The 27,405-nt window shown below is 41.7% G+C and overlaps 3 protein-coding genes and 1 pseudogene across 7 annotated transcripts in view; 3 read left to right on the forward strand and 1 right to left on the reverse strand.

Annotated features, from left to right (window-relative positions):
• Nucleotides 1-3,748, forward strand: part of LOC109302706 (lysine--tRNA ligase-like) — a 63,746-nt gene extending 59,998 nt beyond the window's left edge. For all 3 annotated transcript variants that reach the window (XM_019524438.1, XM_019524457.1, XM_019524447.1), the window contains exons 13-14: nt 879-1,022; nt 1,921-3,748. In XM_019524438.1, the coding sequence (XP_019379983.1) occupies nt 879-1,022; nt 1,921-1,992 (216 nt within the window). In that variant the 3' untranslated portion in view covers nt 1,993-3,748. The remainder of the gene's footprint in view (nt 1-878; nt 1,023-1,920) is intronic.
• Nucleotides 3,749-6,846: 3,098 nt separating this feature from the next.
• On the reverse strand, nt 6,847-16,521 carry TIMM21 (translocase of inner mitochondrial membrane 21). Its single transcript, XM_019524475.1, has 6 exons — nt 15,999-16,521; nt 11,610-11,672; nt 11,384-11,481; nt 9,331-9,404; nt 7,824-7,929; nt 6,847-7,709 (listed from the first exon to the last, which is right to left on the reverse strand). The coding sequence occupies exons 1-6, from the start codon at nt 16,291-16,293 to the stop codon at nt 7,617-7,619; spliced, it is 729 nt and encodes a 242-aa protein (XP_019380020.1). The 5' UTR covers nt 16,294-16,521; the 3' UTR covers nt 6,847-7,616.
• Nucleotides 16,522-20,465: 3,944 nt separating this feature from the next.
• On the forward strand, nt 20,466-21,383 carry LOC109299520 (annotated as a pseudogene).
• A 410-nt stretch (nt 21,384-21,793) lies between these two features.
• Nucleotides 21,794-27,405, forward strand: part of FBXO15 (F-box protein 15) — a 66,539-nt gene continuing 60,927 nt past the window's right edge. Inside the window, exon 1 of one of the 3 annotated variants that reach the window (XM_019524499.1) lies at nt 21,794-21,828. Coding sequence is in view for 1 of the 3 variants with exons in the window: in XM_019524488.1 (XP_019380033.1) it covers nt 21,902-21,969 (68 nt within the window). In the remaining 2 variants the exon portion in view is untranslated. Of the gene's footprint in view, nt 21,829-21,869; nt 21,970-27,150; nt 27,174-27,405 lie in introns of those variants that run through there. The other 2 variants (XM_019524488.1, XM_019524495.1) reach the window with 2 other exon arrangements.

The following is a 27,405-nucleotide window of genomic DNA, read 5'->3' on the forward strand; positions in this document are numbered from 1 at the left end:
TTACACGTTTACCTTTGAACTTTCTGTTTCTTATGAATTATTTACCTTATCATCAATAGAAAAAGGTCAGGGTACTTCCAATGAAATATCTGTGTTGATCAGAAAATATACATACTACATGGTGTAGTTACTTTTTGTTCATGGTTGTTTTTTTTTAAATTACCATGAGGTATCATGGAGCTGAACTCATCTTGTAGAGAACAGTAATACAGCGGAGAACAAGGAAGTAAATCAAGCTATGGAGGTCCTTTATTTCACTGACAAGTTTTTACTGAAAAAAATTTCTGAGAAACTCCCTTTCTGATGATTAAAAGACTGCTTTGACTTTCTTATTTGTCATTGGCTTGATTTAAAAGCTGCAGCATGGCTAAAAATGTTTTTGATTCCAAGTACTATTTAGCATTTGCAAGCTTTTTCTAGAAGTCAGAAAAAAGTGTTTTCCACTAGAAAAAAAAGAAAAATATTGTTCTAAATCATTTGGATTTTCACTCCTTTTGCTAATAGTGAGACTTTTAGGGCAGGTGTAGACGAAACGGGGGCCCTAAATTGAAGCGGTGGTTTTTTAAAAACCCTGCTTCAATTTAGGGTCCTTTAAACCCCTGTGTTGTGCACACACCCCACTGCACACACCGGCAGCAGGGAGGGGAAGGCGAGCTGCCTGTGGGCGGAGTGGTCCCTGGGCTGCACGGCAGGGGGTTAGTTTCAGCAGTGGTTGTCAATGAATAATCAGTATGTCACCTCAAATGTTCTGAGGCACTAATTTAGCTGATACCATACAATTTTTAGTACCGAATTACACCTTAGCACTGAAGTTACAAGTGTGTAGAACTTTTGCAAAGAGATATTTAAGATGTCTGTATATTGTTTTGTGGACTTAGGCTAAAGCAGCAGGTGATGATGAAGCCATGAGCATTGATGAGAATTTCTGCATAGCACTGGAATATGGCCTCCCTCCTACTGGTGGTTGGGGAATAGGGATTGACCGTCTTGCCATGTTCCTAACAGACTCCAACAACATTAAGGTGAGTTTGCCAAGTAGGAGCAAAAAACAGAGAAGTAGTTTCATGCCCATGGGGATTATGCCTTTCAATTTTTTCCCTCCAGGCAAATATTGTTTTGCTTCAATTTAGGTCTTTGTTTACATAGCAAGCAGATATGAAGGTATGTCACACACACAGTGCTTCCTGCTGCAAATATTCCCCATCCTGTGAGGCATGCTCTGTCAGTCATGAAGATCTATTAGGGCATCCCATGCAAATGAAAATCAGGCCCTATATTCCTGCTTTCAATCTGAAGCCAACCAAAAGCATTAACCAGTGTTGCCACTTCTTACAGTAAAAAAAAGATGCTAGGATTGCATGACTTGCACTATTTGATGTTTGCCTTAGGCAAACATCCTGGCAGCATGTGGTTTGGTGGGTTTAACCTTCTTTTCTTCTAGAAAATTAAATTTGTAGTCCTCAGGGTTGTTTGAAAATATGACCAAGAGCACTGAGGCTCTAACACTGCAAGACCTGAAAAACAAACTTAAAATTTGTTGTTTTATAAAAACATGAGTTTCAATCCAATCAGGGGCAATGTGTAGGGCGTACACGTGCACCTCCTGAGCATGGCAGTGCATGGTCACCGCTTGCCACCGTGCTGCAGACACCGACACGGCTGGTGGTGGCTGCGGGCGGTCACTGACCCTTGGTCAGTGCTTGTCACCCCTTCCCCCTGCCGCCAACTGTGCTGGCGGCATCTGCGGGAACTCCCCTGCTTACTGCCGCCACTCCTGCCACCAGCGTGCCCCCCCAGCCGCTGGGGTACAAGTTGTTCATTAATCCAATCTCATGATTTGTGGGGCAGCTTGTCTCCTGATATTTGCAGAACTTGGGGGTGGTAACCTTTAATGACATTTATTTTTGTATCTTGCTTTAGGAAGTGCTGCTCTTTCCAGCAATGAAACCAGTTGAAAACAGACTTCAGTCAGAAGAGAAAACTGCAGCCTAGAGGCATGAGAAGAACTAGCCTTCTTGCCAGAACTTTTGTTAAAGGAAAAGTACTAATTAAAAAAACATTTATTTTCAAAGTATAGTGCATAATCAAGACTACAGAGCTTAAAATGAAATGTGCCAGCTGCATTATAAGTATAAGCAGATTAGTGATGATTTTCCTTTGCCATGACTATCTGTTCCATACTCCTATTGATGATAAAACCCATGGACAGCATGTTTTTAAAAATGGCAGTATGGTGTCTGCTCATAAAAATGGAATAGATAGGTAGTAGCAGGGAAACATTATGAGCTATTTCACAAGTCTGTACACCTGACAATTCTTAATCAAACCAAGCATCCTTTTGTTTTTAGTTTTTGTTATTGCTGCTGTTGAAATCTGTTACTGTTGACTGGCTTGAAATCTGGTCTAGTTCTCATTTCCAAGTAAAGCAGAATCTTAAGAGTTGGGAAACATCAACACAGCCTTAGAAATGGGATACGGTATTGAATCAGCTGCTTTCAGGAAAGTGACACAGGGTTAAATATGGGTCATGTGCCCTTATTCTTTAAGCTAACTTTTTCAAGATTGACATGGAAGGCCCATATTTGTATCTACAATAGAAATAACTAAAGTTACCATGTGGTGATATGTCAAGTACCATTATTTGAAACTTGATTGCTGCAGAAACAGTTGGCAAATGTTGACTTTAATGGGTATTTGTGATAAGTAAAATGTTGGGCTTGTTAGCCCTGACAAGCTTCCTTTTATCTAAGGAAGGAAACCAGCAAAAGAAACTGGGCACATTTATCCTCTGTGTCACTGGACGGAAGTTGATGGATATAAACCTAGCTCGATCAGTCCTCATTTATAAACCTCAGTCTCCCTTTAGCTTTTTTAGTATAATCTGACCACCTTTCATACAACCTAGTAAAAGCCCCAAATCCTTCTATATTTACTAACATAGTTAACCAGCACATGCATGCTTTGTGTGTAGTGAGCAATGTAGGCAGTTGCAGTGACAGGAGAGAAAAATGGAGTCCACGATTGAGGGTGGCACGGGATTTGATAGCTAGGTGGGCTTACCTGCTTGAGAAGTCTGAGAGAAAAACAGCAATATCTGCTTTGAACCTGAGGCCTAACTGCTTATGCAGACAACCAAAATTATATATAGACTGAATGCTGTGCTTTTGATTACAAGTGTACTTAAGGTCATGTGAACTATAATCTTTTATAGCTTATGTAAGTTACACGTTTATGCTAAGCTTTGCAGAAGCAAAACACAAGCAAGTGAAAATTTAGGCAAACAGTCTCTTTCAGTGTGACCAAGAAGGGTATGTGGGATAGGGGAGAGAATAAAAAAATGTATTGGCATGTGTACACCAGGCCATGTGGGAAGGAAATACAAGATTCTTTCTCTCAAAAGCCACATTATCCTGTCGTGACACATCTTGTCCAATTGCTGTGTTGCAAGGTACTCTGAAAAATTAGTTTGGGTTAGTTTGTCAGAGTTGTCACCGCTGCCAAAAAAAATAAAAGAAAAATTCAGAAAAGAAGAGGTAAAGTTGCCTAAGTTAAAGACAACAAGAGAAACAGCCTTAGCGAGTGAAGAATCTATAGCGATGCTGGCGCACAGGAAAAAGACCAAGAAAAAACCAAAGACATCTGCAGACTTCAGCTAGTGGTATTGTAACAGTTTATTTTTTCTATTGAGGGTATAACTGATTTGTTTGTATTTGTGTGTTGTTGCTAATAAAAAGGATTTTAATTTTAAGTCTTGGTTCCATTTCTCCATCATAGCTGAAAGTTGAGGTTCATGTGCAACACTCCCTATTAAAAAAAAAGAAAGAGGCCTTCTCCATTCTGTGTCCTTTAGCAGAGGAGATACTGCAGCAATTGGCACAGGGACAACAGCCCCAGGCTGTCCTCTTGTAACTTCTGCAGGATGAATAGAGGCAGCAGGAGATCCTGTGGGTGTCTCAGCAAGTGTAAGAGGTCACCTCTTTCTGTCAGCCAGAGAAAAATGACTGGGCTCCTGTTTAGTGTTTTCACAATGCTTACTAATGTTCAAACACATTTTAAAAACTAAACCCAAGGTCTATGCTGGACCAAATGAATGATAGGTTACTAAAAAGAATGAGGCAAACATGACAGTGTTGGTAGAATGTGTCTGGTGTGAGAAGATGTTACACTGGTTGCTAAATTTCTCTAATAGGGAACCATCTGCTTCTTCAGCTCTGTACACAGACAGCAACTACTTTTATTTATCTTCATGCACTTGGTCTGAATTCAGTAGTGGCATGTGTATAACACTTACGCTTAATTTGTCCTGGTTAGCTTCAGTTCTGTTTCTAAGATTGTATGTGCTCCTTCATTTGGCAAAATTAGCTATGGAAAAGTCCAATCTGAATTTTGTACAATGCAAATCAGTCAGTGATATGCTGCCAGTATATTTATACAAGCTCCTTGGCAGGGGAGAAAACACATTTTATCTGTAGTCTGATATGCCCAGGGCACAAGGATGCTCATGAGGTGTAGAAAAAAGGAGTATAGCTCCAGAATTGATATGAATGTGTTTAAATAAACAAATTGTTAAAGACATCACTTACGCTTCACTGCAAACCAAAAAACATTTGACTCTTGTCTGGCCTCTACTCAAGAAATGGTGTTTGATGTTAACTCCCTGACCAGTTATTGCCCTGTCTCCAACCTCTCCTTTTTGGGAAAAGTCACTGAATAGGCGATTGCCTGACAGCTCCACGTGCATCTGGCTGTGATCAGCTTCCTGGCTGGGTGTCAGTTTGGCTTTTGCCTTGGGCATAACATGCAGACAATCCTTGTGGCTTTGCTCAATAGCCTTTGATTGGAGATCAGCGGGGGAAATTATGTCCAGCCAATCTCGCTAGATCTTTCAGTAGCCTTTCAAACAGTTGTCCATAAGGTGATGATACAGTGTTTCCATGACTTGCTGGATATGCATGGGACTGCTTTTAATTGTTTTTACTTTCTTCTTGCAGGGAGGTTCCAGAGGATAGTGATGGGTGACAGCCATTGTCATCCCTTCAAGACCTTCCATGTGGAGGTCCCCCTAGGGCTCCATCCTGTTGCATCTCCTGTTAAATGTATAGTTGGGCTGCTGGATGACACTGAGAACTGGACGGAGGTGCCATCAGTATGCTAATGACACCCAGCCCCTTTATGCTATCTCAACTGACCCAGGCCCCCAGTCTCTGTCCTTTCCTAGTGTCTGGCTGGAGTTGGGAGATCAAATGTGGATGAACCAACTGAAGCTGAATCCAGGCAAGACATAGCTGGGTGGAGGGGAGAATCAAATACCTATCATTGATGGGGACTTCAGCCTTCCATTCTCTCTTAGGTTCACAGGCCTGGGGGTCTCCCAGAACGTCTCCTGCACCTGGATCCCCAGGTGGTGGCAGTGACTAGGAGTGCTTTTTCATCTACTCCATCTAGTGAGAAAGCTGAGCCCCTTTCTTTCAGAATCAGATCTGGCCATCATCATCTGCATTTTCAAAACCTCATGTATGCAACCAGTGGCCAGCTCCAGATGTGAGGGCATGTGTCGTTTGTGGCACCACAAACTGCACATTGCACGTTAAACCATGCCCCATGCTGCTAATTTGCAGCACTGTGGCAAAATTTGATACCAGGATTTCTTGATAGCAAAAAAACCCTGCAAAAATCCCGAGGAAAAAAGGGCAAAGCATGCCAAAGGGCTGTATGCCGGGACAAATGCAGAGATGGGAAAACAAGCAGCCGGGGGCTGCCTGCTCCCCCATCACTGCATACTGCGGAGCCCCCACACTGGGGTAACCTGTGCCTCAGCAAGCCAGGGAGCAGCACAGAGACAGGGGAGCAGACAGCCAAGGGAACTTCCTGCTCCCCCGTCTCAAGGCACCCTGCACCCAGGGAAGTGACTGGCTGGGGTGCAGGGTGCCTCAGTGCAGGGGCTCCGTAGAGCATGGAGACGGGGGAGCGGGCATCCCTGGTCTGCCTGCTCTCGTCTCCATGTGTCACTCCCTGGCTGCCTGGAGCACAGGGTGCCTGTGTGGGGGCTGCCTGTTGGCTAGCTCTGCACCATGCCCCAACCAGCCCTTTCCACAGCACGTGGAGCAGCAGGATGATGGGTCCACAGCAAACTTCATTAGCAGTGGCATGCACTGCAGCACATAGTGGCACAATTTGTGCCACTATTGTTTGTGTTGCTGCAGATGCACACCCCTGCTCATGTGGACATAGCCAGTGTGATCTACGTGGGACTGCCCTCAGTGACTGTCCAAAAGCTGCAGTTGGTGCTGAATACGGTGGTCTACTTTATGTCTGTGCCCTACATACTTAAGGGACCATCTTCTCCTTGATGCCTCAGTTTGATTCCCTAAGATGAGCCTAGAACAACCTCCTGCAAGTACCATCAATGCACTGAGTTGTTTTGGCAATAACACATGGAAGGTCATTCTTGGTACTTGCCCCATAGCTCTGGAACTCCCCCAGCCTTAAGGCCTGCCAGGGCCTGAGCTTGGACATCGTTTAGAAATGCTGTAAGACCTTCCTATTTGGGCAGGTGTTTAGCAAGCAGGGCTAAGCTGGGATACAGGTTAGGGAGGGAGTTGCTTTAGAGTTTATTTTAATACTCTATTGATTTTTATAAGTTATTTTGTTTTTCTTGGTTTTGGTCTCTGGTTCACTTGTTTTATGAGTTATTTTGCTGTCCTGAGCCTTTGTTGGAAAGGGTGGCATATAAATCTAATTAATACATGAACAAACACAAGAAAGCAACCTGTGGAGGACCACACGAAAGAGATCAAAAGTTGCAGGACTGATGTCCTTATCTACAAGTACTCCAAAGACTGTTACTGGATTTTTGGTGGGGTTTATTGAGAGTCTAGAAATCAGTGAGACATATCAAACTGACAAAATTATCTTATTGGTATAATTTACATTTATGCCACAGTTTCCTATAAAATTTCACATATCACAATAGGAAGCTGTGCTTTCAAGCAACTCATCATGGCCATTTAGTGATTTATTTTCAGAATCCCCATAACACTGCTCACACCAACCAGGCTCCTTCTGCTGGAAGGTGTGTGGAAGACAGCATCCTCTAGCTGTGTCTCTCTCTGTCTGACTGGGGCTAGGATGCTTGTAGTTCCTTGCTCTATTGACTTTTGTTTTTTTTGAGAAACTACTAAAATCTGAGCACTTTTCATCCTAATATGCGTCTGATGGCCATAGCGTATAACACAGAAACAAACAAGTTTCTCTTCATTAAATACCACATTTCTTATTGCAGTATATGTAAAATCTGAACAAGGAAAAAAATATTTGAAAGTTTGGAAGACAGATGTTGGGTGCAGTGAGACTGCAGAATTACTATTCGACATTAACTGCTTTTTGTGTTTTTCCTATGTCATGATTTTTTTGACACAAATTATAGCAAATCATGTCATTTCCATTAAAAATACACACTTTATGACATGCTGTAGTTTCTACAGGTCAGTTACAGAAATGCAGTCCCTTGGCTTCAGTGAGATTTCATGGCTATAAGTAGCAGCACAATATTGGTAAACCTTTTTGTTTTTATTAAACTGTACTCCTTGAGCTGTGATATTAGCATGGTTTTTTTGCTATCTGTTGTCTTCAATGACAATGGTTCTTCTAGGGTAGGTATCAATGTCCACAAATATGTAACGGAACTCATATCTTCCATTTTCAGGATTCTGTAATGAGAAAAAAATATTTCACGGTGTGCTTTTGTTTATTTTCTTTGCATTAGTTTAAATATCAAGTAATCCTTGTGGACTATCTTAACTTGTTGAGACAATCATATATACCTCTTTCATTTCCACATGGACTGTTCCTTGCTTTCCTCGTTCTGAGCCCTCAATGTAGAACTTCAGACGCATGTACTTCAATTCATCTTTTACGTATTCAATGTGACTGAGAAAAGGAACAAAACACCATATGGCACATTATGTATTTAAGTTTGAAAGGCCATGGAAATTCCAAGCACATAAGTGAATGGAGCATCTTTGATAGCAGTTTTGTACAATGCATGGACTTCCCTATGTTTAAACGTTAGACCTGATTATCTAGAGAAAAGGGAAAACTCAAGCAAATCAACTGAAGCTTGTCTTACTTGCAATAGTTTGAGGGAAAGATTTCAGCCTGCTCTGCTTTCCTCTCCCCTTGTTCCTCCTATTTTAATGTATTTTTAAAATGTATTATTTATATAAGTTACATTTAACAAAAAAAAAAGTTTGCGGAGCTCCACTAGGAGAGAACATATCCAGAGCTTGTAGGAGGCACTGGAGGTACTGTGGATTCTTTTCAACTTTTCCCAAAACGCCTAAGATAACTGGCTCAAATCCATCATGTAAGACCCTGAAATGCCAACACCACTTACTGAATGACATCAATACACAAATTCACTTTCCTTCAAAACACAACATTTTTCAGTGCCGCCAGTAGGTACCTGCCAAACTCTCGCCATGCATTGCATAGGGAATTTAGAGGCTCCTACAGATGTGCAGGGAGCCTGCTCCGACGCGCTGGAAATCCAGACTTAATCAAGTCCACCGGAGCATGGAAATTGATGCGCTCTGGCATCCTTCTGTATCATGTGATCAGCGTCCCTGCACTGAAAAAATGGCAGCAGAGCGCTTTGAAATAAAACATGTTGGATGAGCTTTAGTTCAAAGCACCCAGTGCCATTTTTTTCAGTGCAGCTTGCTAAAGTGCCCAGCACCACGTCCCAGAGCATGTGTGAAAATGCCCTAGATGCCTAACTCAAGCCTTTGGATTCTACTCCAGGAACCAGATGTCTAAGGTAGGTTCTGTGATGCTCAGCACTGCCATGCATAAGTCCATTTGTAGATCTAGTCCAAAGTGTTGTGTTACATTTAAAACAAAGAATATAAAGCTACCTTTGGGTGATCTCTCTTATTTTAAGTGCCCTTCTCTGGTCTGCTCTTTTGCTTCATAAATACATGGTTTTCCATATGGTGAACAGGGTCAGGCTACTCTGTATAAAATAGATCTCATGTTTTTCAAGAGTAATTTAGTTTAATCATAAATAAAGGTCCAATTTCTAATTTAACTTCCTTAGAATTAATTTGAAGTCTTCCACCTAAACACTGTGTTCAAATGTCCTTTAAAACTACAGAATCCTACCTATGTATCCTTGGGAGGGGGAAGTCACTTTATCTATCTTACTAAATGACAGGGGAATCAATACATCTCCTGCAAACAAGTAGTCTGGTTCCAACCTAGCAGGATTGGGCATGCATCTTTGCTATTCAAAAACTGTTGCTCATATAGAGGAAAAATGCAAACAGATACCTGACATATGGTCTTCTTCCTCGTCGTGTAGTCTCACCATAACCTTTAATGGGTTCACCAAAAACACTTATTACCTATGAGAGAAGAGATGTAGGTTGCCAAACACATCATGTTGAAACAGACCCTGTAGTGCAGTAGTTCTAAACCTCTTTAGACTCAAGGCACTTCTCAGAAAATGCTAGCTCTTAGTTCTCACTCATTTTTTACTTTGGAAAAACACAATTCACAAGATAAACCCAGAAATTCCAAAAGGAATCCTTAGTGTTAAAAATATCCTGACCTGTTGTGGACTTTCTAAGACCTTTGCAACAGAAAATATTGTTCTATCTTTTGAATCTTGTTTAATTACCTAACAGTGCTAACATTGTTTGGCACCCTGAAGTATCCTTGAAAAGATCTCAAGGTACCCCAAGTTATCACAGCACCTGGCTGAGAATCACTACTATAATGTCATCTCACCGCTTCAAGGCGAAATAATTTTCATTCACCAAAATATCAACAGTGTACTCTTGAACTGTCAGTTACATCACAAGAACTCAGAAAAGCAAGCACAAAAGAACAGAAGATATGTATTAAATGGATTGATATGGGCTCAGTAGATTTCTTTATAAACTAAATGATTCATTGTGTTCATAAAACTTACACATCTATGTATTTGACAAAGAAAGACATTCTTGTGTATTATATATGTTAGTCTTCACAGGGTTATACTATATAAAGAAAGAAAAAGCTGATATGTTTACTTGCATCTCATTATAAAGAATGCTTGACCAACACTGAAGTTTAAAATGCAAATTCATTTTTATTCTTGTTATTTAAATGGAAAAAGCAGTGACTCCTTTTATTCAAAACTATAAAGGTTTTATTGTTTCTATAAACCTGATTCAAAGCCTAGCAAAAAATGGTTTGGAAAGCATGTTTAGTCAAATGAGAAAGGAAGGATGATTTAGTTAAGGCACTGGAATGAGGTCTTATTTTTATAAACCTCTTCCAAAGCCCAGGTCTATAATTTAATCTTTCTAGTGAAAACTTGTCACTCCTTTTCTATATGAAAACCCGTGATATCGCCAGAAGTCTTGTCTGGAAAGCAATTACATATCTTTTATGGTTTTGTCTGAAAGAATGATTTCTTGCTTTGTGGGTTTTTTAATGTATTTATTTTGCATCTAACGTTTTTTGTAACTTGCAGTCTTAGTACAGTTACCCTCACCTTCCTTTTCCGTTTATGGTTTGTTACCCAGATAAATTTCAGCTTATTCCAAAATAAGTTTTAGGTTTCTTGGGCTGGGGTTACATAGTCCCATGTATTTGCAGAACACATAACACAATGGCATTCTGATCTTAGAACCCTAGAGTTAGACTGGACCCTGGGGCTGTATTCACACGAGTGTGGACACTTTGTTCCCCGGGGACACCTGTGCCATGTGGCCTCTGGTGTGCGGCAGGTTACCCCAGGTATGGTAGGAGGCTAGGGTCAGCACTGGGCTGGCCCCAGCAGGCCTTACCTGGGGGCCTCCTGGGGCTGCAACAGTGGTGATTCTGCTGCTTGGAGCCTGGCCAACAGCCAGAACATGGCTCCAGCTGACCAAGCTCCAGTTTTGAGCGGTGCGCACTGCCCCCATGTTTGCCTCTGTTTTTTTTTTTTGTGCAGGTTTTTTTTTGACCCCTGGATATCTAGGGTTCAGAAAACCCCCGCCCTACTACCTGCAGTGCAGAGAATGTGTGGTATGTAATGCCACAGACGTGTCTGTGGTGCCACATACTGCATGACCGCGCCCATCTGGACGTGGCCTGGGTTTCATCTTTATGTGCAACCCTGGTGCTGTGTATCAATACAATATCAGTAGGCAATGAAGACAGCAGCAAGGACTTGTGGGATACAGCAAGGGCTAATAATTGCTGTATTTTGTGGAACCACATGTGTCCCTAAATCTAGTGGGATTAAGCTTTGCTTCAGAGTATCGTGCTGCAGACCTCCATTCTGGAGGGGAACGTAAGATAGAAAAATGCTTCTATTCAAATATGAACTTGTAACTCAGTTGCAGAAACCAACCTCTGGGTGAGCTCTACATTTCTTAAACGCATCTCCATAAATCTTACTGGGACTGGAGGAAGAAAAGAGTTCTTTAAAAATCACATAGAACAAACCACCTGTAATAGAGGGAAACAAATACCAATGAAATAAGAGCTAATTAACTAGATGGACAATAATGAATAAAGGTGTATTTACAGAGAATGTGTGTGTGTATATATATATATATATATATATATTTTACAACCTGTAACACCAATCCCAATGAGCACCACTATAAAATAGGTAAAGTCTCTTCCAGCTTCTTTCACTGTAATAGACAGAAACGAATATTGAAGTTAAAATAGCTGACAATAAAACTTGCATAAATTTATCATATCAGTTCTTTTCTATAAATCAGTATAAGGTTCAGATAGCATTTTGACATGAAGGTCTCATAGCGGTGAGAGGAGGAATGCTTTTGTTCCATTCCTTCTATAATGCTTCAGCAGAAAAATAAAAAGACATGTTTTTAAGTCATTTCAGCATATTTATAGATACTCATTAACCCTTGTTATTTTCTGCCTTCTTAGTAGTTAATTTCAAGACCAAGAATAACTGGTGCTACAGCTCTCAGACCTATGTACAATGATATTTTCTTTTAAATACTGGTATTATATTTTCAGCAGTAAGCTATTCAGTAAGCTATACATGTAGAACAATTTTTTAAATACTGTAAAGGAAAAGATCAGAATAGAAGACAGGAGGTGCAAAGCTATTGCAAATTACTGAATTTAGGGACTTATCGAATTATCAGTTAAAGTAAAAACTAAAGATAAGGATAGCACATCCAAAAAACCCATATTGATTATTGGCTTGTCAACTGTAGTCTTTGAGTATATTATATAGTGGGCTAGTAAATGCACTGTTGTCCATTCCCTAAAAATAATGAAATGTTACTATTATGAGGTCTCTTTAAAACCTTTGCCATAAAAATCTTTACTGAGCAGAGGGGAGAAACTATCAATTAGAGGAAGTTATAAAGTATGCCTTTCAGCAACGTGCAAATTAGTGAGGAAACTTTAATAACCTCTTTTCCTCCAGCCTTCCAAATCTTTCTCACCAGTTGAGGTTTTGCCCAAACCTTTTCAAAGTACTTCTAATTTCTGAAGCTAATTGTGTAACAATTATTTTTTTGCTGAAAGGAATAAATTGGAGAAACCAAGAAGATAGGATCATACATTATAACTGATGCCACAAATTACTTAATTACGAAAAAAAAGAAAAAGAATGCTGTTAGGAACAGATGTCTGAATCACAATCCTCTAAGAAAACTCTCTTCTCTATTTCCTGGTCCTGAGCATGGTATTTCATCTTTCTTTCACGAGTCATTGAACTAAACAAGAAAAAAATGTTTAATCCTTAGGGAAATAAACTGATCTACCATAAAAAGGTATTTGTTGCAAGGTGCTTAAGGGAAACTCAATTAAGACATTAAATTGTGATATTCAGTCTTGCACATCACACTGGGGGCTGGGATTAATTCTGGGCTTTGCTCCCAGGATATGTTATGTATTTACATTAGAGAGAGGCATTGGATGAAAAATGAATATAGTCCTGGGAACAAGGACCATAACCCAGGACTTGCGCATCCAAGCCAAATGCTCCAACTAGTTGGCTACATATTCATGCTCCCCTCTTGTGTTCTCTCTTGGCCTTGCATTCTTTCCCACAAAGGGCCCAACTTCAACAGGAAAGGTGGAGAGTGCTCCCCCAACCCAATGTAATCTACAGCCTAGTGGTTAGAGAGCACTCTCCTGGAGGTATGGTGGGGGTGGGGGAGTACATAACCAAATCTCTCATGTTAGGTGTGCTCTGAATACATTGGGCAGACTTCTACATCCCAATGGGGATTTAGCTGGAAGCAAGCTACGAGGGCCATGGCAGTCACGTACATGTCCCAAACCACATCAGTAGTTGCCTAAGGAAGTTGCAGCCTAAACAAGGAGATACCTACTGAATTGTTTGCCACAGAAGAGGGGGTAGTTGGCTTTCAACTGTGGTGCCTGAAATGCACCCAAGTCCTTTTTTTTCAGGTAGCTATGCAGCTTTTTTTTGGGGGTGGGGTGGGGGGGGTAAGACTCCTTTCCTCCATTTTGCAACTAGATATTTCTCTGGCAAGTAGTATTTTTCATAGATGCAAAAATGTAGCATAAGGAAAGCATTTCCTGTTTTCAATGTAACAGTTGTAAATGCACTGTTAAATAACAACAAGAACTAATTACTGGAAGCTAGAGCTAGGAAAATTCAGACAAGAAATAAGGTACAGTAAACAACTCTTAGTAGCAACAGCCTAGTGTTCTGGTGCTCTGTGGGCATGGCTGCATGAGACGCTAAATGTGCAGTAGACTAATTCTACCATGTATTAGTGCTTTGCGGCAAAAGCCATGCTATTGTGCTAATGTAGAGTACAATTGGTCTAATGCACATTACTGTCACTTAAAAGGCATGCGGAGACACTACTGCACAGTAGTGCCAGTTACTGTGCATGTACTTAGTACCTGTTATTATAGGTACTAAACTTAATGTGCAGTAACCACGGTGTATTACCACCCATGCCGTATTAATGTACATGTAGATGTGCTCTGTTGCTCTTAAACTGATCTTGCTCTGGTACAGATAATCTGAATACACAGCAGTGAAAACGTTCCCAGTGAAATGTAGCTGTTGCTTTAACAAGCAATTGTTGCAAAAAAGGCATTACCTGTATTAATGTTTCAAAATGAAGGCAATGAATCATTTGAACAAATGACCAAAGTAAATGGTAAATCTGTTATCTCTTAATTCCTCAGATCAAGACTGGATTCCGCACTGGAAAACCTGTTTCAGTCAGACGTGTTGTATAAGCTGATAAAGGGGTAATTAGTTAAAATTTAAGAGCCTGTGATACGCAGGTCAGACTAGATTTTCTAATGGGCCCCTTGGGCCTTAAAATCAGTGAAATTATAGAGCCAGTGCAAAGTAATCACCCCAGCTATTTATGGACTGCTCTTCAGAACCACTCACTTATGTCATTAAATTCACACAGGTTTTAATCTTCAGGACATTATGTGGATATAGAACTATTTTCTGAACTGTTACGACCACTTGCAGAGAATCAATTCCTAGAATATTAGTCAGCCAAGGTGTTTAAATCCTCTCTATTTTTTTTGCAGTAAGTTTAAGGTTATGTTCAATGCAAGGATATGTCTATATTGCAGGTTGCAATGTAGTGTGGAAACACCCAAGGGAAACAGAAATTTGGCAACAAGCTTATGCATATAGCAGACCCAGTCATAACTGATAAAACAGGTTAGGAAACTGCAAGTTACTAAAAAATTTTAAGCCTCCTTCTATTGGTCTAAATCTAAGAGGCCTGTTATTTAGCCATTTATTATGCATCAGAAAGATTATAATGGCATTTGAAATATAATGTGCACAAATGGAAAATTACTGGCTGTCCAGTAATATCTTGTTTATAGCAGGAAAATTTTCTGAAAATGAAGTACCACTGACACTAAGTTTGCTGACAGTGAACTAGGATTAGCAAAACTGGATGTGTCCCCCCCTGTACAGTACACAGGTTACCAGAGGCCACCCTGATTTACACTGGGTAGGTCAGGTCCTGGTCTCACACACCTATGTGTTGCAAAGAAGTCAACTAATGCAGTGGGTGGTAATGCAAGGAAAATGTTACCCTGTGAGTGAGGTATCTGTAAAAGCTAACAGTGTATAAAAAAAGGAATCAGGACTCATGGTAGAGGTGATATCTTTTATTAGCCCAACTAGATTTTTGCAAAAAAAAAATCTTTAATTACAATTAAATGTCTTTAGTTTAATTAAATTGCAATTTAATAAATTTATTAAATTTATGCAGTGTAATTAAATTTATTAAATTGCAATTTAATTAAACTAAAGACATTTAATTGCAATTAAGGATTTTTTTTTGTAAAAATCTAGTTGGTCTAATAAAAGATATCACCTCTACCACAGGTCACGATGCCTTTTTTCCTCTAGACCAACACAGCTACAACCTGGGTACATGAACATCGCATGACTCCTGAGGCTGGGGAGGGATAGGGTAGTGCACAGCAGTGTTGGTGGCGTGGCCGTGGCGGTGGTGAGCGGGAAACTTCCGCAGGTGGCTGTGGCAGTGGTGAGGGAAGCGGGTGGCGAGCACCGACCAGTGATTACCCGCAGATGCTGTTGGCAGTGTTGGCAGCTGCCAGTGGCAATCAGCAACTGCCCGTGGACACTGCCAGCGGTATCGGCAGCAAAGAGGGGAGGTGAGTGGCAAGTGCTTGCAGGTCAAGTGCCGCTGGCAGCGTCGGTGGCGGCTAATCTCAGAGGGTGCATGTGCACCCCCTACGCGTCGCCAATGCCTGGATACCTACCAGTGTAGAAAGCAATTCAAAACAAGGCAAAATCAAGTCAAGGAGGGGAGGGGGAAGACAGGGCTGAGATGCAGCAATCTTAAGAACCATAAATTAATCTTAATTCCTGAATGCTGCAACTCTCAAATCTCAATTTTGACACTCAAGTTTGCACCAGTGCCCTTGTGTGAAACCATCTCTATGTTGCTCTGAATTGCTACTGGTTTAAAAGGGCCTCTCCTTACCTTTCTGAGCAGCTGACAGAGATGCTCCTTCTTTCTGGCTTCTTTGCACAGACACTTGTTTGCTGTTATTCTCAGCTCTCAGGGACCCTTCCTGGGTCCAGAGACTTTGCTTTGCGCCTTGGAGAAATATCTGAGGGCGCCGCACACCTTTTCTGGGGACAAGTTCGTGTCTCCCACTGAAACACGACCAGGTCCTTAAAAACACTTTCCCGTGGGGGGCCAGAAACCACTTTCCTGGGGAGAGCTGTAGCTTCTCGCTGCACTGAATCACTCGCATGAGGGAAGCAGAAAACATGCTGGGACAGATCAAGCCTTTGACAATGCTATAGGCTCAGATCAACGCAGCTTCCTTAAAGCTAAGGCTAACCTAACCTTGCTTGCTGCTGAGCTGGTGCAGCCCCTGAGAAAGCAAGAACAACTGGAGCAATCTTTTGCTTTTTGTCTTTTCGGTTCACTCAAAACCCCACATTCCCCTTTGCTCGCTGACATCTGCAACTCGCCCCGCCATTATCCTTTGCAAAGTCCCTGTGATCCTGGGAAAGGTAGTTTGCACAAACTCTTCTTCTGCCCCGAGTTAGGGGGGGTTGGAGGCCAAATGACTACAAGTCCCAGAATGCAAAGCACCAGCCCCTGCTGTTGAAATCAGCACGATCCAGGACACAAATCGAAAGCCGCTGGCTGGGGCACGGGGAGCACGTAGGTAACGTGCTGCTGCAGCCAGGGTTAAGTATTTGGTGTGTTTCTTGCTTTGCCAGTTTTCAGTGTTTTAGAAAGGGGTTCAAACATCTTTTTTTTCTCAACGTTTAATGTCTTAACAAGGGTTGCAAACATCTTTACTTTCATTAGGATCTTGCAAAAGTGCAAGTTGCCCTTTGCTTTTCGCATGAAGCTGTAACAGGGCAGATCAGGAAGTATTTTTATCCTAGAGGAAAACTAGTGATGTAAGGGCCCAATACTGCAAAGACTGGAGGTGCACTGCAAAATTAGGGGCTAGGGTTGAATGGTTTTTAACATGGGAACCAATGGAAATAAAATCTGTTTGTTAATTGCAGAAGCAGGAGTGTGAGTATGCAGCAATTGGGCCCACTCAATTTATTGTCCTCTTCTGTACTTTATCGTTGTGGTTAGCAGTTCTGCTTTTAAACTGAGGCCCAAATTTAACTACGGGTAGCAATCACACGGCTGATTTATGTGGTCACCTAAAGTGGCTCTGCGTTTTGGTTTTTCCTGCTGTCTACCCAATTTATGGAATGATTATTAAATGCAAAATCTAGGAGCGCCATTTGGGGTAGGGAGCCAGAACCCAGCACCCATCTCTTTGAGTTGCGTTTCCTCCAGTTTGCTTTATTTCTGGCCCTTGGTTTTTAGTTTTTTAAGCTTCAGGAGGAGGCCTTCTCCATGGCCTTGCAGTTGGTGTGCTTTGCTATGAAACAGGAGATACAGGTTTTAAATTTGTGGAGCAGCAGGTAGGGTGCTAGAAGTTGAATTTTTCACTTCCTGGACAAATGTCTTAACCAGTAGGCCAGCATCTCTCAACCTGTGGGTTGTGACCCAAAAGTAGGTTGCAAGAATATATGAAAGGGTGGGGAGCAAACTTTGTAAATGGATCAACAGACTTTAAAAATGGACTGTTCTTTAAAGGAAAAACAATGGGAAACTGTTTTTTCCTGTGCAGGCTGGCAGAGTTCCTGCCTACAAGAGGCTGCTTGTCCCCCTCCCCCCACCCCCTTGCCCCACACATCCATCCCCTGCCCCACACACTGCGGGGCTGGGGCTTAGGGTCTGGTTTGGGGCAGTGGGTTGGGAGTGAGGGGCACTGGGCTGGGACTGGCCATCAATGTTTACAAATGGGGCCTGGTACAAAAAAGGTTGAGAGCTACTGCACTAGGCTATAGGGCTAGAATTGGGACTTCTATTTTGGGATTATGCATAGAATTATATCCCTGGCTAGAATGGGAATACAATAGGATGGAAGGAGTTGGGAATGGTTCCTGTGCACAGAAGGGGAAGGGGAACTGTGCAGGGTGGAGGTGGATCTAAGATTCACATAAATGACCTGAAATGCTGCTTTCTTATTTAGCTGTGGCAGTATAAGGGCTACTGACTGCCTAAAGGGCAGTTATAGAATCATAGACAATTAGGGTTGGAAGGGACCTCAGGAGGTCATCTAGTCCAACTCCCTGCTCAAACATCAAACAAACATAATCTATCTCATTCTTTTCCAAGCTCCTTTCGTCTCTTGTGGTAGTGTTGTTTTGTATGAAGTTACACAATTATCACAAAGCTGAATATCTCAAAACCCTATTCTATAATTAAGGCCAAGCTCTTTATTAATTGCACCTCTGCAACCTCACTGAATTCAACTACTGTATATTACAAAGGTACTATAGAAGATAGAACTTCAGTTTGGGTGTGTTTAATTTTATAAAATATATTTACACATTTTGGGGCATGTGTACGTAAAACACACAACAGCAGTATACATATTTATTATTTATATAAAATAAATAAATAAAGCCACCACTCAAACATATCTTAAAATATTTCGTTCAAACTTTACATGAAAATGAACCTCTTCAGGGAATTTAAGAAAATGATGAGCAACTGAAATACAGAATATATAACAAGAGTTAGATTTCAACCATAACCACATATATGTATAGATCAGAGGTGTCAAACATATACAGCTTGTGGGCTGTATCTGTCCCATGGAGCCATATGTTTCTGTGATTTATGGGCCAGATCAACCCCATGTACTGGCCTTGGCCCCATGCACTGCATGCAGCATGTGGTCTGGACTTGGCTCTGTGTGTCCTGCACACAGCACAGGGGATCAGTCTGGGGCACACAGTGCACGTTGCACTCTGCAGGACCAGCCCTGCATGCTGGCTCTGACCTGGTGTAGATCAGGCTGTGCCACACGTAGCACGTGCTCTGTACCAGACCTCCCTGCCACATGCACAGTGAGGCCTGGAATCGGTGTGTGCAGCATGCAGGCTGGACCTCATGTTGTATGCACTGCACACAGAGTTGGTTCCTGTCTGCTCACAGACTGCCCCAGGGATCCTTATCTGGCCTGTGGAGCTGGATTAGTTTGACAGTCCTTGGTGTAGATGATTTCTTTGGTTCCACTGATACCAAGTGCCTTTCAAACTTTACATACTGGTATAAAAATACATTTAAGGATCTATAAAATAACAGTTAACCATATGCTAATAAATCTACTTTGTTGGAAGAATCAGTCCCAACGCTGCAGGTACCAAAATGGCTATTTTGGAGATGCTAGTCACAGATCTGTCACTTAGGTTTTGTTCTTAAAGCAGACAAAGTATTTATTATGCATGCAAATGGAAGCAATTGCTCTTTGAGAATAGATGGAACATTCTGAGAATTTGGAAGTAAATCTGTTAAATGGTTTAGACTTAATTTTAATTATAAGTTGGGTCCTATAAGAAATTTAACAGCAGGTGTCAGACCTTTTTTTAGTCTCAAATTATCTTAATAGCAGAATAACTCTGGCAGTTCAAACTTCCCATCTAGTTTAAATTCACAGAAGTCTTTTGACTAGGCGGCTGCTTCTGACTTTTCTTTCTTGAGGATGGATAGTAATACTTGCAAATTATTCTTCCAGCAGAAAGCTGCTCCTTTAGTTAGCGCTGAAGAGTAAGTTTCTCGTATCAAGTTCCTCGGAGAACTCCCCCTATCTAAATATGACAACTTGTTATTATTCTCAGAGATCCTGGAGCCACAGTTTGTACTCAGGTGGCCAGTATGAGAAGGCAGAGTAGATTTGCACCTTTCCCAGTGGATCTCAGCCTTTTTAGACTCAAGGCACCCCTTTGATTCCTGCTCCACCCAGAGTTTAAAATCAACTACCTGGCAGTGACAGCAGCATTTCTCAATAGGCAGCGCTGAGTGAGTCACTTGAATAAGGCAGAGGGGTGGGACTGGATGACCTCTGGAGATCCCTTCCAGGCCTACTTCTCTATGACTTCCTGGCTCCTTATCATCTACCTGATCCCTCCTAAACTCTTCATTCCATATGTGTATAGCATTCCTCCCTTCTTTTGAATAGGCTTGGTGTCCCACCAAGCAAAGGGGTTGTGCTATGCTATGCTATGCTGCTGCCTGTTTCCTGCTCCTGGTGAGGCAGCTCCTATCTTACAGCCCTGTGGATTAGTTTTGAACTCTTTCCAATGAAATTCTCTTTGTTTCTTCTTCAATCTAACACTAAATAATACAGCCCTGCCTAGGCCTCTAGCCTGTTAGAAATAATGTCTAATTTCTTTTTACCTGGAGAGAAACACCTGTAGTTTTAGATGCCACGATGCCCCTCACCAGGTGTACCACCCTCCCCCCATTTTTTAAAATCCTAGCTCTATGGAAAGGTTCATGCCACTAGCCTACACGAGTGCTTTGTAAAATCTAGAGCCACTCATGTGCCTACTTCAGATCAGAAGTGTAGCCATGAAAGATCCAAATGGCAGCAGTCCTAGCCCAAGCATCATCAGTGAAGATGTGATTATTATTAATGATCACGCTCATGAAAATAACAATGCATCCGCTGAATACATGTGGATGGAAAATGAAGAGGAGTTTAACAGGCAGACTGAAGAGTTACAGGAAGAATGTATTTAACATTGTTTTTTAGAAATGCTGGAAAAGGAAGAGTAACACAAATGGTATTATTCCCACTCGAGATCTCCCATAAACAGGGTGCATTTACTGTCCTATGGCTGAGTTAATTAGTTTATTTCAGTCGAATAGCACTGCATGTGTAGATGCTAACACTTTACTGTGGAGCTAATCAGTCAGCTCTGCAGCAAACCTCTCATGTAAACTGTCCAACACAAGTATGATCCTATGGTGGAGTTATTTTCCCTGCTGCAACACGCATGTAGATGCTGACTGGGGCTGACTTGTGCCTGAGGGTTGCCCCACACCGCAGCACTTTTGTACCCCAGCCAGCCCCTCCACAGCATGTCGAGTTGAGTTGGAGCAGCCCCAGGCTGGCAGGTGGACCCCTGGCACCCCCTGCCCGCTGGGACTGGTCCGCTGTGGCTCAACGTACTGTGGTGTCAGGCGCACCTGTAAAAGTGACAGAAAAAAAACTCCATTGCAAATTGCATGGGAGTTTTTTTGCGTCAGATTGGTTTCATGAGTCGATGTGCCCAGAGTGGATCAAATCCAGGACCAATTTAATGGCCTTGCTATCAGCGACAGCTCATCACCGGAGGATGTGATGATCAAGGGTCATCTGAAGCCGAGCGCGAAGGAGTTTGCTTCTGGGACGAAGCACTAAGTGTGGGAGCAGCCTGGGCCCTCTTTTGGCTGATGTAGTACAACTTCTAGGCTGTGAAGCCAGGCTGCAGAAGGTCTCATCGCAAAAGCTCTCTCTCCTTGTCACTGGGCGCAGGGACATAGCAGCTTACTGCACATTAGCATCATACCACTGCGCCCTAGCATCTCACAGCAAAAACTGTGCGAACAGCCTATCCTGCAGTGGTATGAGGCTAACGGGCAATAAGTGTCACTGAATAACTGTGCTCTGGCACTACTACGCAGTAACTTAAGGCACTACCGATGTCTTTACCACGTTACAAAGGAAGTACTGAACGCGCAGTATGTGAGGTGCGTTAAAGCCCAGCGTGTCACACTTCCGCATTGCCCCAACCGTGCTAGTCCTGCAGGCGTCACACAAGTTATGAAGCTGTCACAGGTTGAATGACGTCAGGTCGGGAGAGGTGGAGGTTGGGCGCGGGCGGGGCGAGAGCAGGAGGCGCAAAAGCCCCGCCCCGCGAGAACGAGGCCGCCCCTTGGAAGGCTCCTCGTGGGTCACGTGACGGCGCCGCTAACTCCAATAGTTCCGCGGGGGGGGACAACATCTAGGGCTCGGTGTTGCTATGGCGACGGGCCGTGGCTGGGTCCTGCGGCAGCACTGGGCGCTGGCTGGCCCCGCCATGCGGGCCAGGTACCCGCTCCCCCCCGCTCGGGCTGGGGCAGGGGCACCGGGGTGGAGGAGAGCCCTGTGCTCCAGGCAGGGGGCAGAAATAGGGTGTCTAAGCCCACCTTGCCCCTAGAAGCCCCCGTGGGGGGGCACGTGCCAGCACATCCCTTGCTGGTGGGGCCTCTTGCAGAGCTGTAACCCCCCCCCCGGGTGATGGGGGGGCTCCCCAAGGGCCTGTCGCCCGTGGCTCAAGGCAGCTAAAAGACCAACTGGGGATGGGGGTGAGGGGTGTAGGTTAAAAATTAAGCCACCGGGTGGGGGGAGAGCCAGCAGAGGACACTGGTCTGTAGTGAATCGGGGCACCCCTGTGTGTTGGAATGTTGTTGGGGGCGGCTCAGCAGCCCCAGAGGCTGCTCGACAGGGGGAAAGCCAGAGCTCTTAGTTTGGGGCCTGGCACTTCCTGGCCAGTTGAGATTTTTCATCTTTTCCAGTAAAGATGGAAACAAGTTTGGCTGCAGCCTTGGGGGCCAAGTCCTGGGATTTGCCAGGGTAATTCTCTCTTTTTTTTTAAAGCCTGGCTGGAGTGGGGAAAAAAACTGGAAAACATTTCTATTCAGGGCTCAAAGCCAGAAGTAAACTTGGTAAAGAAATAGCAACAATCCACTGCTACTTCACAGTTTGATTTTTGGAGAGCCTGACTTGAGTGGGATGTTTCCTCTCAACATTTCTCTTGGTGTTTTCTGCAGAAAGATCTGTGTTTGTGGTTTGTTTGCTTTCTAAATGAAAAAGGGAAATACTGTCATCCTGTTAAGAGAGAAACTCTAGGAGTCTTAGAAATGGGGGATGGCAAAAACAGCTGAGATCTGAAGCTAATAGTTTTGTCTGGGTTGATTTAATACAACTAGCTATTAGTATACTTCATGCACAGCTAGTGAAACATTCATTTAAGCTCTCTTCTGTGACTGGTTACTGTAATGTCTAGGTACTTTGCAAGTATTAAATTACCCTTACCATGCTGCCTTGCACTGCATACAACTTGTGTGGGGCAACGACTGCAGTGACTAAGTGTTTTGAAAAAGACCTTGACTAAGACACAGGTGGAATAGAGTGTCTTGAGTCAGATAATCATTGAGATGCATAGCTAGAGGAGCTGCAAAATGCTACTGGATCAGAGTACTCTCAGTGGTGCTGATGCTGTTCCAAATAGTAAATCAGACCAGAATTTGCTCAACAAGACAGAGAAAAAATCAAGTACTGTATACCACTTTGCAGAAATGCATTATATCTTGGTTACGAGTACATGTAAAATATTTTCCTATGAATTCTTACTTGTTCATAATCATACAATTCTTGTATATTGAATACTCTGGATTTTTGTGATGATCAGCTTTACCATAATCATTCTTTCTAAACATACATGTCTCATGTAGTGAGATACAGAATTCTGACTGCAAACTATATGCAGTAATATAGTTACATCTTCATTGTAATTGCAAACAGTGTTGGGCTGTGGCATGTAAAATCCATGAGTGCAAGATGAGTATACTCTTTAGCAAAGTAGAAAAACTCCGTAAGTGCAGCAAATGTGCAGTGGGTTTAATTATTGTTTCTTTTATGTTGTAGCTTTTACAGCACTGGTTTCTCAGTGATTTTGTGAAGACTGTTCTCCTTTCTGTTTAGCCTGATTTGTTTAGCAGTGCCTTAGTTTTATGTTTCATTGTGAGTTTGTTCTACAGCAAAACAACTCATTTGTCTCAAATGCTGGATTTACAAAAGGAACTGAGTAGACAGTGCATACAGAATTGGAAAGCAAAACCTGAACAAGCAGAAACTCCATTGGTTCATCTATTGTTGACAGTGTGACTAGCTAATGCGGGGGGTGGGGTGTGGAATCTGACAACTTGAGGTTGGCCCTAAAGCATGTTGTTGCACATTCCTTCTTCTCTAATGTGGAGAAACCCCAAACATCACATACCTAAATCTCCAAAACTATACTATAGGTGGGTGACCAGCATTCGTGTGCAATTCTCTTCTTTCCTCAGGAAGTCCTGACATCAAAAATACTTTGATTCTTAGAAAACTGAAATTTCTAATGGCAATAGTAGGCCTGGTGAAAGAGAAAAACTTGTCAAGCCTGATCAGAGACTTAGTGTGGGGATAAATAGGCTGTGGTAGTGGAGTCATGAAGGCTTAATGGACTGTAAGATATTACCTAATGGCATATTGGGCTGCATTAGTAGGAGAGTTACTAGTAGGTTGAGGGAGGTGATTATTCCCCTCTATTCAGCCCTGGTGAGGCCACATCTGGAGTACTGTGTTCAGTTTTGGGCCCCCACTACAGCAGAGATGTAGATGAATTGGATAGTCTAGCAGAGGGCAATGAAAATGGTGAGAGCTGGGGCACCTGATTTACAGTGGAGAGTCTGATGGAACTGGAGAAGAGAGAATGGAGGGGGAATTTAATGGTATTCAACTACCTGCAGTGGGGGTTCCAAGGAGGATGGAGATAACTGAACAAGAAGCAATGGGCTCCAGTTGCAGCAAGTGAAGTTTAGGATGGATATTGGGAAGAATGTTCTCACTAGGAAGGTAGTAAAACACTGGAACAGTTTACCCAGGGAGGTTGTGGACTGTCCATCTTTGAAGATTTTTAAGACCCAGCTGGAAAAAGCCTTGGCAGGGATGATCTAGTTGGGGCTGGTCCTGCTTTGAACAGGGGGTTGGACTAGATGATTTCCTGAGGTCCCTTCCAACCTGAATTTTCTGTGGTTCTATGATTAACAAAGGCCTGTGAAAAAGGAGGAAAACAGGTTTCAGTGAAGTAAAACAATTGATTTTGAGCATATTTGTACTTTCTATGACCATCATTTTGACTGTTTCCTTGTTTAGTGCAAGCAGATTAGGATCAGATGTCTGGGATTTTTCAAGGAATTGAAGGAGTTAGATGCTTGACTTTGATTTAAACTATACATCTCCTTGGGCTGTGAAACTCCTCCTAAAATTGTATAACTCCTTGAATAATCCCATGTTTAAGGGTCAGTCAAATTTTGGGACTGATTGGGATATAGTTTACTCTTTCTAATCTTCAAAATAGTTTTTAAATTTAAAAACTATATTTTAAAATTTACTTCTAAAATATTTCTTGATTAAAAAATATTTTTAGATGTTTTCCTTTCCTTTTCTCATGCATCTTCAGGACAATTGATTTTTAGCAGCTAGTAATCCCAGTAAACATCTGGAAGCAGGTGCTGGTAGTAAAACGCTTTTGGTATTTGAATCATAAGAAAAGAACTAAGGAGAGGTGAACTTAATTGTATAGGAATATTAGTATAACTATAAGCTTTGAAATTTGAGGTGAAATTCAAGAGTGACTGATTTTAATGGTTGCCTGATTGTGTGTGGAGTTTCCAGATGTATCTTGTGCGTATATCTGAAGGACCATTTAGGAGGATATGCATAGGTGTCTCAGCTCATGTTGGTCTGTGATTTTATTTATTTAAATATTTATTCAGCTCTTTCTTTCTCTGTCTTGTTCCAGCTGTCATTCTGGAAGGTGCATATTTGACTTGTGTGACGTCTTCTGTGCATTTCTTGCAATAGATTATCCCTGATCTTCTTTCCTTCTCTCATTTGGTCTGGGTCATTACCCAAAGAGGCCTCTGAGGTGGAAGATGGTTAAAGATGCAATACATTTTTGGCAATGGAAAGGAAGGAAGAAAGGCATCTTTTATTTTACCTTTGGCACCACAGCGAGACTCTAAATTGGTGCTCATGCTTTTCATTTCATCTCTGCATGTTTGCCTGATCAAAAGTAGTTCACAGACAGAATTGTATGTTGTACCTATATGATTGATTTCAAATGATTGCTCAAAGTTTTCTGGGCTGCCCTGCAGGTAGGAGGAGTCAGTACCAAAGGTGCAGGGTCTCTTTACTAGTAATGATCTTAACCCTTATTCGAGTACCAGTAGCACAGGAAGATGTTAAGCTGCTGTAAGTCCCACATGAGGAGAGGGACTTTCTTCTAGGCTTCTCCTTTGCTATTTCTTGAAGGCATTGCTTTATTGGCTAGGGACCGATTAACAAATTAGTAACCAGGAAAACTTATATGCTACAGGAGCAGGTATAATAAGCTTCATTTACCCAGGAATTTCCTACCAGCCTGGAAGAATTCTATAATGTTATTGCTGGTAGGAAAAAACTCAGGCAAGCATAAACAGGATGCTGAAACTTGCAGACACCAGGTCTATTGTTATCTTTTTTTCTGCAAACTAAGACTGCAGGTAACAGCCACAGATTTTCTATTTAATAGAATGAATGGAATCAATAATTCATTCTTCAATGCAAATGCCAATTTAAAAATATCAATGAAGTAATATTTATTATTAGCTATGAATTTAAGCTAGCGAAACCTGTAATTTTAGTGTTGAATGTAAGCAGCAGCCAGCTAAAATCGGAGGTTGGATCATTATATTTCCTCCTACCCCCTGAAAATCAATTTAGATCACACCTGGATTGATTGATTTAAAATTAAATCAAGTTCACTTAAATCACCAAGATTAATTCCTTGATAGAAAGTAGCAATTTAAATTGGTTATTTAAAAAGAAAAAAATGCAGTATTGATATAAATGTTAAAACATGTAAATTCACAACTAAGTAGAACCTTTGCATTTCACTTGGTACTTTTTATGCTACCTAGGGGGGGATACACTATATGCTTATTGTATAGTTTACTATCTTCATTTTTTAGTAGTTTTGAATTTCTGATGTGTTAGGAAATGGTGAATGGTACGTGTATAGCTTATTTTCAAGGTATCTGTTCACTCATGATTTGTCAAGCAGTTGTGTTAGTATGTTAACTGAAATTTAATTAAATAGAGAGATTTTATGTGTTTTACATCTGACAAACCAACCTTATTTTTGTGTGTGTGTGTATATTTTTTTATTATAAAAAAAAAAAAAAAAATCTTTCACATTTGCAACTAAATGACCACCTGAAGAGGGATTAACTGCAGTAAGTGAGTTAAACTGACTGGCTCTGAATTTCAGATGGGTAGAATTCCAGTCACTTTCACTGAAGCATAAATCTTCTGAAAATGAGTCTCTGAAGTTATTAGGCTAGCCTTCAAACTCTTAAAATGAGTGGATCTCATCCTCCCTTTGCATTATTTTTTACAATCATCTGTGACTGTGAGGGATTGCTATAGAAGTCATAGACTCGAAGAGAAAGGTGAGTCTTTTTGCTCTTTCAGATTCTACTCGGCTTCTCATCTTTGCATAAATCAGTCCAACCTAAGAGTAAGGTTTTTTGTTTTTTGTTTTTTGTTTTTTTTTTTGTCCCTGAAGAAAAGGTGACAGTTGTTAAAATCTAGTTGAACATTTCAGCAAACTGTTTTCAGGTGCTTACTAATAACTTCTGCCAAGTTAGTGGTGTGATTTTTTTTTTTTTTTTTTTTTTTTTT

This window comes from Gavialis gangeticus, unplaced genomic scaffold (assembly GCF_001723915.1).
Source record: "Gavialis gangeticus isolate Ggan-Ray unplaced genomic scaffold, GavGan_comp1, whole genome shotgun sequence".
NCBI classification, from domain to species: Eukaryota; Metazoa; Chordata; order Crocodylia; family Gavialidae; genus Gavialis; species Gavialis gangeticus.